The 12,965-nt window shown below is 55.3% G+C and overlaps 5 protein-coding genes across 5 annotated transcripts; 2 read left to right on the top strand and 3 right to left on the bottom strand.

Moving 5' to 3' along the window:
• Positions 1 to 127: 127 nt before the first annotated feature.
• AYL99_06266 (hypothetical protein) lies at positions 128 to 2,944 on the bottom strand (the record flags this gene model as incomplete). Its single annotated transcript, XM_018837776.1, has 1 exon — positions 128 to 2,944. The coding sequence occupies one exon, from the start codon at positions 2,942 to 2,944 to the stop codon at positions 128 to 130; it is 2,817 nt and encodes a 938-aa protein (XP_018692336.1).
• Positions 2,945 to 4,066: 1,122 nt separating this feature from the next.
• Positions 4,067 to 5,394, top strand: AYL99_06265 (hypothetical protein; the record flags this gene model as incomplete). The annotated part of the gene is made up of 4 exons (XM_018837775.1): positions 4,067 to 4,121; positions 4,265 to 4,720; positions 4,838 to 5,117; positions 5,349 to 5,394. 4 exons carry the CDS (start codon positions 4,067 to 4,069, stop codon positions 5,392 to 5,394), a joined length of 837 nt encoding a protein of 278 aa, XP_018692335.1.
• Positions 5,395 to 5,457: 63 nt separating this feature from the next.
• Positions 5,458 to 7,494, bottom strand: AYL99_06264 (hypothetical protein; the record flags this gene model as incomplete). The annotated part of the gene is made up of 10 exons (XM_018837774.1): positions 5,458 to 5,498; positions 5,589 to 5,878; positions 5,948 to 6,033; positions 6,106 to 6,186; positions 6,263 to 6,560; positions 6,624 to 6,827; positions 6,891 to 7,014; positions 7,082 to 7,132; positions 7,197 to 7,247; positions 7,305 to 7,494. The coding sequence occupies 10 exons, from the start codon at positions 7,492 to 7,494 to the stop codon at positions 5,458 to 5,460; spliced, it is 1,416 nt and encodes a 471-aa protein (XP_018692334.1).
• A 904-nt stretch (positions 7,495 to 8,398) lies between these two features.
• AYL99_06263 (hypothetical protein) lies at positions 8,399 to 10,980 on the top strand (the record flags this gene model as incomplete). The annotated part of the gene is made up of 4 exons (XM_018837773.1): positions 8,399 to 8,488; positions 8,562 to 9,950; positions 10,016 to 10,202; positions 10,259 to 10,980. 4 exons carry the CDS (start codon positions 8,399 to 8,401, stop codon positions 10,978 to 10,980), a joined length of 2,388 nt encoding a protein of 795 aa, XP_018692333.1.
• Positions 10,981 to 11,246: 266 nt separating this feature from the next.
• AYL99_06262 (hypothetical protein) lies at positions 11,247 to 12,958 on the bottom strand (the record flags this gene model as incomplete). The annotated part of the gene is made up of 2 exons (XM_018837772.1): positions 11,247 to 12,352; positions 12,439 to 12,958. 2 exons carry the CDS (start codon positions 12,956 to 12,958, stop codon positions 11,247 to 11,249), a joined length of 1,626 nt encoding a protein of 541 aa, XP_018692332.1.
• Between the last annotated feature and the right edge of the window lie 7 nt (positions 12,959 to 12,965).

Genomic DNA, 12,965 nt, shown 5'->3' with positions numbered 1-12,965 from the left:
TTGTTGAAAGTCGTCAAACAAAAAAAAAGGGCAAGGCAGGCCACGCGTGCATACTGTACTGTAAATCCCGTTCGTTCGTTCGGTCTTTTTGGTTGTTTAAGCTGGCGCCACGCCATGCCACGCCAATCTAGAACAGCCCATCTATCTCGCCCGTCTCGGGGTCCACATCAACGTTCAAATATCCCGGCGCTGTCGGGAGACCAGGAATGGTCTGGATGTCCGCGGCCAGTGCGTACAGGTACCCTGCGCCGACGGCCAATCTGACGTCCCGGATCGGGACCGTGAAGCCCGTGGGCGCGCCCTTGAGGGCCGGGTCGTGGCTCAGCGAGTACTGAGTCTTTGCGATGCAGATGGGCAGGTTCCCAAAGCCCTGTCTAGTGTACATGTCGACCTTTTTCTGGGCCAGCTCGCTAAACTCGACCGCTCCGGCCCCGTACATCTCCTTTCCAATCTTCTCGATGCGCTCCTGCACGGTACCCTCCAGATCGTAGAGGAATTTGAAGGACTTGGGCTTCGACGAAGCCTCGATCACGGCCTTGGCCAGGTCGACGGCACCGGCACCCCCTTCCGCCCAGTGGTTGGCGGGGACCGCTGCTTCCGCACCGGCGGCCAGGGCTTCCTCTTCAATCACTTTGAGCTCGGCTTCGGTGTCGGTGTCGAACTTGTTGATCGCCACTACCACGGGGATGCCGTAGGACTTGGCATTGGCAATGTGCTTCTTGAGATTGACGCAGCCCGCGCGCAACATCTCCGTGTTTTCGGTGCGGTATGCTTCTGGGAGCGCAGATCCGACAATCTCGGGACCGCCGCCGTGGACCTTCAGTGCTCGAATGGTGGCCACCACGACAACGACATCAGGAACAAGACCGGAGTTTCGGCATTTGATATTGAAAAACCGTTCGCCGCCCATGGTAAAATCAAAGCCCGCTTCGGTGACAACAAAGCCAGCCTTGGCTTCGTGATCTTCATCGGGTTCCGTTCCTGCAAGCTTGAGTGCCAGCTTGTCAGCGAGAATAGAGCTGTTGCCGATGCTGATGTTTGCGAACGGCCCAGCATGGACAAAAACGGGGGTTCCCTCCAAACTCTGCATGAGATTAGGCTTGATAGCATCCTTCATGAGAGCGGTGAGGGCACCACCGGCGCCAATGTCATCACAAGTAACAGGGTCTCCCGCCTTCGAAGACCCAATCACTATTCGACCAAGCCGCTCCCGCATGTCTCGCAGGTCGTTGCTCAGTGCCAGGATGGCCATGCACTCGCTGGCAACAGAAATGTCGAAGGCTGTCTGTCTACTGTGGCCCTTCTCGGTGGGAGCCTGACCGATGGTGATGCCTCGCAGAAGACGGTCGTTGACATCCAGGACTCGCCTCCAAGTGATGGTCTCGGGATCAATGTCGAGCCGTGCAAACCGCCTGATCTCGTCCTCGGTCAGGTCGTCGGGGTTCGTTTTGTCTATCCCTAGCTTCTTCAGTCTCCGAAGCATGACCGGGGCGAACTCGCGCTTGCCCTTCTTGCTGGGCACCAGCCTTTTGTACAATGGCCCATCCTTCTGTGTAGATTCGTGAAACATGCGTGTGTCAATGGCGGCAGCCAGCAGGTTATTTGCGGCTGTGATGGCGTGGATGTCACCCGTCAGATGAAGGTTGAATTCGTCCATGGGGATGACCTGACTATAGCCACCACCTGCAGCACCACCCTTGATGCCAAAGGTCGGTCCCATGCTTGGCTGTCGGACATTGGCAAATGCTACTTTTCCCAAGTGAGCCCCCAAGGCCTGCGTAAGACCCATGGTCGTGGTGGATTTGCCTTCTCCCAGTGGCGTTGGAGTAATACCACTAACCAGGATATATTTTCCATCCCTCCGATGTGCCAGCCTGGAAAGAACGGACAGGTCCACTTTGGCTTTGTGGGCACCATACGGTTCCAATTCGTGAGGGGCGATGCCAATGTCAGAGGCAATTTGAGTGATGTGCCGGGGATGCTGCGATCTTGAAACTTCAATGTCTGACGGCACGGGCTTGACAAGCTTGAGCGGTAAAGGAGTGACGTGTCTTGCTTTCAGTCTCTCAAAGTAAGCCGAAGCGGCATCGACGACGTTCTGCATGAGCATGGCAACTGTCATCGGGCCAACACCACCAGGGACCGGGGTGATCTGAGAAGCAACCTGAACAGCCGACTCGAATTCAACGTCTCCGACAAGGCGCTGTCCCGAGCTCCTGGACGGATCCGAGATGTAGTTTGTGCCCACGTCGATGACCACCGCTCCTGGCTTCAACCAGTCACCTTTGACGAATGCTGGCTGTCCAATGGCGGCAACCAAGATATCAGCTTGCTTGACCACATCCGCGATGTTTTGGGTTTTGGAATGGCAGACTATGACCGTCGCATCGGCATTCTTCAGAAGGTAGCTGACCGGACTGCCCACGATATCACTACGACCGAGGACAACGGCCGTTTTGCCCCGAGGATCGACACCACTCTCTTGCAACAACACCATGACTCCCTTCGGAGTGCAGGGTACGAAGAAAGGTTTACCGCCGCGTTTTGCGAGCTCTCCAATGTTTGTCGCTCCAAACCCATCCACATCCTTTTCGTCCACGACGGCAGACGTGATGGTATGCTCTGAGAGATGTTTGGGGATAGGTAGCTGGACGAGAATCCCATGGACAGCAGGATCATTGTTGAAGTCAATGATCTGCTGCAAGAGTTCGGGTTCGGAAATGGAGTCTGGAAGATGAACCAGGGCACAATCAATACCCGCTTCCTCTGCTGCCTTCAGCTTCATCCGCACATAGGTAGTCGAATCAGGCCGATCACCGACTTGGATGATTTTCAAACAAGGCTTGTACCGCGGATTGACACTCTGTTTGTCGCGGACCTCGGTTGCCAGGCGTTCTCTGATCTTCTGGGCAATGGCTTTCCCATCGATCTTTGTAGCCCCCATCTTCTTTTGTGCTGAACTTGAGAAAGACCGTGAGTGTAGCGACGGTGAGGGCAGAAGAGGTTCGGCTCGTGTGACCCCGGTGGTGGAGGAGATGAGCGGCGTGAATTGGCCCAGCGTCGTGGAGACTGTTCTGGAGCAGGCAAGTGATTCTTGAGAGCACCGAGCACCTCTGCTGGCCAGGCTGGCTCCAGAGGCAGCCCTGATCGCAGTCGGGCTTATGGGAGACGAGAGTTGAGAGGGTAAAGTCGGAAGGCGGAGAGAAGAACTATTGGAGAAAATTGAGTGACGGAGAATGGCACGACCTGCCAATATTATATGATCTGGACGCGTCGCACTAGATAATCTGCTGGCCATGTCAGAGCCCCCCTCCCTCAGCTCCGTGGAAAACTCGTCTCAGGTGACCCAGGAACAGAGCTATCCCTGGTCTTTGAGTATATCTATCATTGTAAGAGCCGGCTAAAGGTTGAGACGATGTTTTCGAGCAATCCGTCACATAGAATTTTTCGAGGAGCCATGAGTCATGCCGGGGGGATTGCATGACTCGTGGGGATTCCGAGCTTGGCGGGTTTGCAGTTGCCAGTAAAGCGGCGGGAAAACTGCTCGTCGCTGAGAGCTCTTTGGGGACTCACCATATCTACCCAGCCAGATATTATCGTTATTAACCTTAGAATATTATGTCTTACTCTTTTGGTGGATAGTCGAAGAGTTTCCGTCTCCCCTGTGGTCAGTCCTCTCGAAGACTAACGCAGGTACAAGCGAAGAGAAGTAAGATCAACACGGGAGGAGGGGACTAGAACTGACACAAAATCTACACGGAGATGCGAAGGAAAGGGAGAGTGCCATTAGAAATGCTAGAACTAATAACAGGTTATCCAGAGACAACATCCGGATCAGAATGTAGCCTACGTTTCTGATTCCCTTTGCAATGTAAAGGGCTCGGAAACTAGCTTCTGGGCCGACAGAACCGGAGACAACAAAACTTTGGCTGGAGTTGATAAGAGCAATTAATGGTCACAACGACTGACTGACCGACCACAGACTCGCATCAGTTACAGTTCAACCAATTACAGTCATTCCCTCCTCCTCTTAGAGCAGGCATCACATTTCCAGAACAACAAAACAATGTCGGTGGAGAATCTGTTTCCAGGAGTCGCCCTGGTGACTGGTGCTGCTCAAGGTATGAAAAAGACGGCATTCTTTGGATATACTGCATATACCAAATTCATATCAAGTTACTTGTGACCTCTTTTTATATATCTATTGGTTCCAGAAGCAACAGCCAGCTCAAAACTAACAATACAATCTCTCTCCCCTTTTCAGGCATCGGCGCCGGCGTCGCGAGAGGGTTTGCATCTGCAGGATGCCGCCGAATCGCCATGACCGACCACAACGCTGCCGCCCTGCACCAGACCGCGGCCGAGATCGTCAAACTGTACCCAGAGACCCAGATGCTGGCCATCCCAGGCGACATCTCGTCCGAGTCGTTCGTCGAGTCGTTCGTCACGGCGGTCGTCGACAAGTTCGGCCGCCTCGACTACTGCGTCAACAATGCCGGCATCATCGGCCGCAGCGCGGACACGCTCGGCACCACCCCGCAGGACTTTGACGCCGTCAACGCGGTGAATTACCGGGGCTGTTTCCTCTGCTGTCGTGCAGAGCTTAAGGTCATGACCCGCCAAGAACCGCTGCCCTCGCATGATCCGGACCGCACACCTCAGCGCGGGAGCATCGTCAACACGGCGAGTCAACTGGGTCTGGTCGGCAGAAAGTGTGCTCGTAAGCTCTCTTCACCTTTTCCCCTCCTTTCTCTCTCTCTTCTCGAACCCCTCTATCAAAGCAAGCAAGCAAGCAACCCGAGAGGTCTAATGTGCGCAATGCAATTTACCGAAATAGCCGCCTACACCGCGTCGAAAGCCGCTGTGATCGCCCTGACCCGTGCCGACGCGATTGACTACGCCACGAAGGGGATCCGCGTGAATTGCGTCTGCCCGGGGCTCATCGACACACCCATGACCCGCGGCGACGAGGAGTTCAACCAGATCGTGGCCGGCCAGGTGACGTCCACACCCATCGAGCGCATGGGGAAAGTGTCCGAGGTGGTTGACTGTGTGCTGTTCCTGTCCTCTACCAAGGCGTCTTTTGTGCTCGGCCATGCCATGGTCGTCGATGGGGGGTATGTGATAGTATAGTACTGGCTAGTCCGGAGGATTAGTCAATGTATGGAACCAAACCAATATATCATATCCATATGGTATCGGAAATGCGCAAAAAACATGTGAAAACGATTTACTGCTTTGCGGGCAGGGCAAGCTTGCTTCCGGTCTTCTGTCAATTGCCGTGGAGCAGGCATATCTATATTCGTTATATACACGTGCTGTATGTACGTACTAATGTGCAAGTACAGGGTGCACAGTACCAGTACCAATATCTTGACGTGTACAGCTGCTTGAAATACATCCAACTATTCCCACTGGCTATCCTAGTCGTCCCTTCGGGCAGCCACATCATCCCGTTCAAACGGAGCCAGAGTTATCGGCGCAGGAAAAGGCGGAGCCTAGATGGTACGCAATTCACATTAGCCGAGGAGAGAGTTCTTCACCACCTGCGACAGGGTGAAAAGAGCAATCCATGGGACTGGACTCACCGATGATTCCCGCGGCGTACGCATCCTTGATTTGCACCACTGTCCCATAGGTCCCGCCGACCAGCATGAGGCCTCCGATCAGGACGAGAACGACGTGGGCCACATAAGCAGACCTCTGGAAGATGGTGCCGGTGAGGAACGACTTGTTGTCATACAGCCAAAACCACCCCGGCAGGATGATAGCCATGGGCGCAAAACAGACGGATCCTTCCAGAGCGATCAAGTAGTTGAAGATGGGAACGGCTTCGGCCAGAATGAAGGCAATGCTGCCAAGGGAGATGGTGCAGCCACTGGCAGACATACTTTGGGTGAGTATGGATTTCACAGGGGGGTTAGACAATAGCCGGGGGGAGACTCACAACCAAACACTCCAGTGCACGACAGAGTTTGTCTGCAAGTGCCTGGAATCTCGAAGAATTCGAACAAAGAGATTTTTAGCCGCAAGCTGGGGGCGTGGGTTGGGTCAGTATGGTTCACTCTCAAAAGGTATAGCTCGAGGTAGAGATGAAATACTCACATGAAGGAAAAGGCAGGCGCTAACACTCAAACCGATGATGCCCACACCATAAGCAACCTTTTTAATAGTCGGTCCGGCGCTCTAAAATGTGGGGAGATATATAGTCAGAATGCGGGTTCACGTATTCGTAAACGGAGCGCATAGAGAGATCTCTTACCCCGAGCGAGGGACTGGCCACCCACTGGCCACAGTAGGCGTACACCACCAGGGAGAAGGTCAAGTAGCACGCGTTGAGGAAGACCGAGGCCCAGATTAGGGCCTTCTTGTACTCCTTAGGTCGACGCATTTCTGCAATGACGGGTAAGAAGCCAGAGGCACCAGCGGACGAGACGAAAATGGTCGCCGAGGCCGTGATGCCAGCGACGAATGTCGGATACGCAACTGCTTTGAATCCCAGCTCGTAATCGCCTTCCTTTGGTGCAGCCGCTGGACGATCCAAAGTCGTAACGCCGACACTGGTTGGTTGAATGGGGTCAGAATGCAAGGTGATCTGCCACGTAGGAGAGGCGATGGCTTACACCACAATGAAGACAGCCACGAAAATGGATATCATTCCGACCCAGGACAGCCATCCGATCTTGGACAATCTGCGAAGACTGGCTGTAGCCACCGTGATGATCATGCCCACGAATCCGAACCAGACGGAGCAGGCGCCGTGGGTGGAGAGCGCATTCAGCGCGATGGACACTCCGAGAATTCCGGCACCGGCGCACAACACCCACCTAGATACCAGTTTCCCATGTCAGTTTAGTCCAGGTTAAGGAATACAGAATAAATGCACTCACGCCACAATGAAGAGGGCATCGGTGAGTTCACGTGCTGTGGCCCCTCCCACCACATTGGCCATATCTGCGAGACTGTAGCACGCCGGATGATTCTTGCGGAAGTTGCCCAGGATGATGGCGGTGTCTAGGCACATGGTACAGTGAGCTTCGATCTTGTTTGACTCGCTTTGAGCCCCGAGAGAAAGACTCACAGAAGTTGAGGGCGCCCCACGCAATGATGGAGAGTGCCCCTCCAACGGCCCCTATTACACTCCAGTGTCAATTCTTCTGGATTCCCATAAGCAGCAAAATACGAGTGCTACCGACCCAGAGCGTTCACGGCAACAGGAAGACTGAGAACTCCAGTGGAAAATTGAACTATGGGTGAAGTTAGAACATGCCCTTCTTGTTCGTGCATCGGGGGTCTCCAAATACTCTTGAGAAAGATGACAGCAGCTCGTTTCCATTCAACACTTCGGAAGTTGACGGCTCCATCTGCGACCTTGAACGTCTCCAGGTCGTCGACGGTCCCCGCTGTCTTTTCACCATATTGGTCTTGGATGGAGTCTGCCGACTGATGCTCCCCGATCTCAGGTTCGGGCATTTTATTGACGCTGTCAGTCATGGTGACGAGGTGGCCAGAGCAGGGATGAGAATAACGAAAGATAGATGGATGTACCAGGTGGTTATGGATGATGTTCTTCCCATCTCAGAGCGCCGGGGTCATCAAGTCTGATCTATGTCCTTGTATTCTATGCGCACCACAGCCTTGGGGAGATCGGCTGGTGGACAAGTTGCCGACCGCATCGGGAACCTTGCATCCTGCCGATAGCTGGATATGGTGATATGGGTGGCTATCAGACCCACAGGCTCAGCCATTGCCTCGGGCTTGTTAAGCGAACGGCTCACCTGGCCAGTCTGCTCCACTGCGGCTTGATGACTGGTATTTTGGGCTTCACTAGCTCTTGGTGAGTTCGTACTATGCAGTAATAAGTGAATGCTGGGGAGTGGTCGAAGTGGATCCGCCGACAAGGTCACGTGCAGTCACGTGCACTTGCCCTCCACCTCGACGGCGCTTTCAACTCCTCCATCATCGTTACTTGCAGTCACATTTTCTATCGAGTTACAGGCCCCTCAACCCTTCATGATCCAGTCGACTCCTAGGCCCCCTTGTACATGTGCGTAGGGAGGGCACAATGATCGCTCGGAAGCCGGCTTCACTCTCCGCCATCCCAACTAGTCTCCCTTTCATCAACCCGAACTCGGATCCACTCACTGATAAGAGTCTGGACTTTTGCGTCGTCCACCTCGGCCCCGATAACACGGGTGGGAGAGACATAGAGAACTACGTTGCCGTACCATAGTCTCTGGCGGGCCGGTCACGTATTGATGGCTTAATGTCATGTAGCCCTATCTTATGGCATAGCTAGTTTTCTTTCTCTTCAATCGATCCAATCGAGTCTAACAAACCAGAGACACCCCCCAGCTACTGTCGATGTAGGATCAAGACGAGTAAGGCACGAGCTACTATGGATGTCATCCCACTAACGGGCCCGAAACGCCCACGAGAGCCAAGGGTTGTTGTCGCTTGTCAGAGATGTAAGTCTCGCAAGCAGAAGGTGAGCGTTCGTTGGTCAACCAGTCAAGGCATCGTCCTTCACGTGGGTGTATATCTGACACGCATCTTGCAAGTGCAATGGCGAGTTCCCGAGCTGTGCGAAGTGTGCCTCGCTCGGGATCGCCTGCGAGTACAAAATCCCAGACAAGCCCATGCCGTTCGGGAAAAACCAATACATCCGATGTCTGGAGCAACGCATCGCCGACCTCGAGGCGTACATTCAACAAAAGGGGTTTCACGAATCTGAGATCCCTGTGACTCCATTCTCAGTCCAGTCCAGAAAGTATGTGCTGGAAGATCATCAACCAGGCCAAGAAACGCCCGAGGGTCTGGATGAGACACCCGAACCGTTGGTCGAAAAGCGCAAACTGGAAGATGACACTCGTGGGGTCGATTCCATGACCGACCTCCTCCGGGACCTCTCGCTCGACGCCAACGGAGGTTACATTGGTGCTTCGTCGTACATTTCCATCGGAAGGCTCATCGGTGACATTGTCCAGGAGCCCAGGGCACCCCAAAGTCAGTCACGATCCCCGTCCAAAAAGGCAAGGAAAGCGGCCTTCCCGCCTCAGGAAGCCCTGGCTCCCATCGCAAGGGGTCCCCTCAAGACGCAAAACTTGGCGGCCTTCGACTCTGCCGTTCTCGACCAGTTGCTCAACGGCTACATGAAATACGTGGCCACTCACTGGCCGGTCTTGCATTCCACCTGGATCCGAGAAGTGCATGCGAAGCGAAATAGCAACCTCGACAACTATGAGTATACGATGCTGCACTTGGTGTATGCTGTTGCAGGCCAGTTCCTCCACACAACGGGTCCCGTGGGAAATCTCCAGCCCGAGCGACACTACGCACTGGCCCACGAGCACGTCGATGAACTGTTGCAATATCGAGATATCCGGTCCGTCCAGGCCCTCATGCTCTTGGCCATCTACTCGCTGCGAACGTCTGCCGGTGTCGGTGCCTGGGCATATTGTCGCCTGGCCTTGTTGATCGCCATTGACCTGGGCCTTCACCGCAAAGGCAAACCCGATACGTGGCGAACCATCGACGATGAAATGAGAAAACGCATCTTTTGGTCGTGTTACGCCTTTGACGTCCAAGTGTCCATGCCACTGGGCCGACCCACAGGAATATCCGACCGAGATATTGACATTCCTCTTCCGCTGGAAGTTGAGGAACACGTCTCAGACCCAGAGTTGCTGGCCAAAGCAAACGGTGCAGAACCCACCCGTGCTCCAGATACGGGGACACCCATGTCGGCTTTCAATCACATCGTGCGGCTCCGTAAGATCGAGTCGGAAGTCCAGCAGACCGTGTATCGCGTCGACCGTTCCGAGCAGACCCCCACGGAGGAGGTGGAAAGAATTCTGGCCAAGCTGGGACGTTGGCAAACGCTGATCCCGCGGGATGCATACACCGCGACCGACCAAGAAAATGTTCCGTTTGATGGAGTTGACTACTATGTACAGAAACCTCCCACTCCTCGCTGACGAAAGCATGACTGGCCCAACTAATACTTGACACGCAGATGATCTTCTTCTGGAAATGTGTCCGCCTTCTTCTCTACCCCCAGATCGCTGGCTTCGGTTCCAACCCGAGATATCTGAAACCCTGCGCCACGGCGTGCGGCAACCTCTGCCAAACCTACAAACGACTGCACCAGTCCATGTCAATCGCGTACTCGATGATGTCCCTCCAAAGTGTCTTTATGGCCGGTGGGTTGCATTCCTCCTCGTTGTTGATGCACTGTCTGACTTGTCATGGGCTGTAGGCATTACGCTGGTGTATTGCGTCTGGGCCTCACCCCAGGAATTCTCCATGGCCTCGGTCAACGACGACGTCTCGGCGTGTAGTGTTGTGCTGTTCGTGATGGTGGAACGGCTCCGCACCGTGACGGCCAAGAAATACCGGGACGCCTTTGAACTTGTGCGGCACAAGGTGCTGGACCACGTCGGCCGTAACGCACAGCACGTCCCGCGCCAACAGATCGCGACGTTGAACAACGACGACGACTTTCAGTCCACGATTCGTCAGTTGGGGGAGGAGCACGATGATGATGACGCTGACGGATGCCTGCTGAACTTCACACATATTCTCACTGAGATTGCTGGAGAACAATTCAATCACAATGGTGGTGGTTCTGATCGCCCGAGCCACCATAACCAACACCAACAACCACCGCAACAGCAATCTCTTCCTCTTCCTCCTCCTGGACTGACTCCATCCAAGATTGGCGTGTCCCATGTTAGACAGCAGCAGCAGACCGTCGAGATCGTGGAACAGACACAGACATACAATAACAACAACAACGACAACAACAGACCAACGGACTCGTCGCCATCATCGCATTCGCATTCGCACTTAATTGCGTTCTCGGAAACAAACTTTCTGGAAGACGATGACGACGACGACTTGAACAATTGGGGCTTGATCGAGGGCATGACCCACACGTCGCCCGGGTTAGATACGTATCTTCGGCAGCTGTGTGAGTGAGTGAATGAGTGAATGAGTGGATGAATGATCGACACTGCAAAGCACGATGCCGCTGTTCTATATCTAGATGCACGCTGTCTATGTCTATTCGGGGGTTTCCTCCCCTAGTTGATGTATGCATGTGCACAACGGTACTCATCATATGCAGGGCCATCACCACCTGTATTGCCGCTATATTGTGCCGCTCTCCTCCCTCCCTCCCTCCCTCCCTTCCTTCCTTCAAGAGAAGACGGATAGATAGATAGGACGGAACAGGATAGAATAGATCATGACCCGATGAACTTCGGCGTCGTCCGACCCTTGACCACGCATTCAAACCCATACGCCAGGTCCAGCAACACCTGCTCGGAGAACTGGCGGCCAAGCATCTCGATCCCGACAGGCAACCCTCCTTCGCCCTCGCCCGACGACGACGTCGTCCTTGTGCTGCCCGCTGGAACTGTGATGGCCGGCAATGACGCCTGCGCCGCGAGAAAGGTGTTGGTCGGCAGGACGAAGGTCTCCAAAGACCCGGCCAGCGCCTGTGCGTGCTTGACCGCGGGGATCTGTGCCACCGGGTAGACCAGCGCCGCCAGCGATTCGCGCTCCATGGCCTCGAGAAGGACCTGTTGTAGGGGTCCGAGATCGTGCGCGGGCGTGGGGGTTGGGCCCCCTTCCTCCGGGAGAATCTGGCTGCCAGCGGGGGAAATGGAGGCGATGGTTCGGATCAGGTCGCACGCGGGATGGAAGAGATGATCCGAGACCAGCTTCGAACAGGTCATCCCTCGAAGCGCGGGTCTCTGGGCCATGAAGCCGTCGAGCGCCGCGCGGGACGTCTCGTACAGCCCCGGCGTGAGGTTGAGCTTGTCGTTGAGTGTGGGGAGATTGACGGGCACCAACGTACAGCCTGCTTGTTGGACCTTGTCGAGCGCGGTCCAGAGGACCCGGTTCACGTCGCGACTGGGCGGATCGGCGTCGTCGCCAAAGGCCGACGTCAAGACCCCTAACCGTGCATGCCGCAAGCGCTGTGCGTCGAGGTGGCTCGCGTAGCCTTGAGCAAGCGGTGCTCTCTGCTCGGAAATGACGTCCAGCATGATGGCCGCGTCCTTGACCGATCGTGCCATGGGCCCGGCCGAGTCAAACGCCCCGATCAGAGGGGAGGCTCCAGAACAGTCGACCAGGCCCGGCGTGCATTTCAACCCGACCAAGCTGCACCACGAGCACGGCAGTCTGATCGACCCGGCCGTGTCGCCCCCAACGCCCACAACGGCCAGACTGGCTGCCACGGCGGCTGCGGTGCCGCTGCTCGAGCCTCCGGTATCTCTTGACAGATCGTACGGGTTGCGGGTGATCCCAGAAACCGAGGAAGTGGAATAGAAGGATGTCGCCCAGTCTGCAACTCATTATCAATCAGTCTTGCCGAGCGGGTAGCTGGCTGCGGAGGCCCAAGCAAGGGATGTGGGTGAGTAACCAACGTACCGGGCATGGTGGTTTTGGCCAGAATGAGGGCACCTGCTTCCTTCAGTCTTCTGACCACCTCTGCATCCCGGTCCGGGACATTGTCCGACGCCGTCACAGATCCATAGCTCGTGCGCAACCCGGCCGTGTCGAATTGGTCCTTGACGACCACGGGGATGCCGTGAAGGGGACCGACGAAGCGAGACGTCTTCGCAAACACAGCGTCGAGCTCTTCTGCTTCCCGCAGCACCGTGGGCGACACGGTGACGATGCTGTTCAGCTTGGGTCCGTCCTGATCGAGGGCCCGGATCCGCGTCAGGAAGCCCTCGACCAGAGACCGACTCGTGTACGCACGGCGCAGGTAGTTGACGTGGACTTGGTCGATCGAGAGTTCTTCCACGTCGGGAACCTGGAAGCAGGCAGGAGCAGGAGCAGTGGGGAATGTCTCAAGGTTCGTTGCGCTATCGTCGCCTTCAGGGGCGAGAGGGATGATCAATGGCATGTCCAGAGTTTCGACAATGCTGTCCATCGTTTGCGCCATGACTCCA

This window comes from Fonsecaea erecta (genome assembly GCF_001651985.1).
Source record: "Fonsecaea erecta strain CBS 125763 chromosome Unknown Scaff5, whole genome shotgun sequence".
In the NCBI taxonomy this organism is placed as follows: domain Eukaryota; kingdom Fungi; phylum Ascomycota; class Eurotiomycetes; order Chaetothyriales; family Herpotrichiellaceae; genus Fonsecaea; species Fonsecaea erecta.
This window is presented reverse-complemented; position numbering and strand designations above follow the sequence as displayed.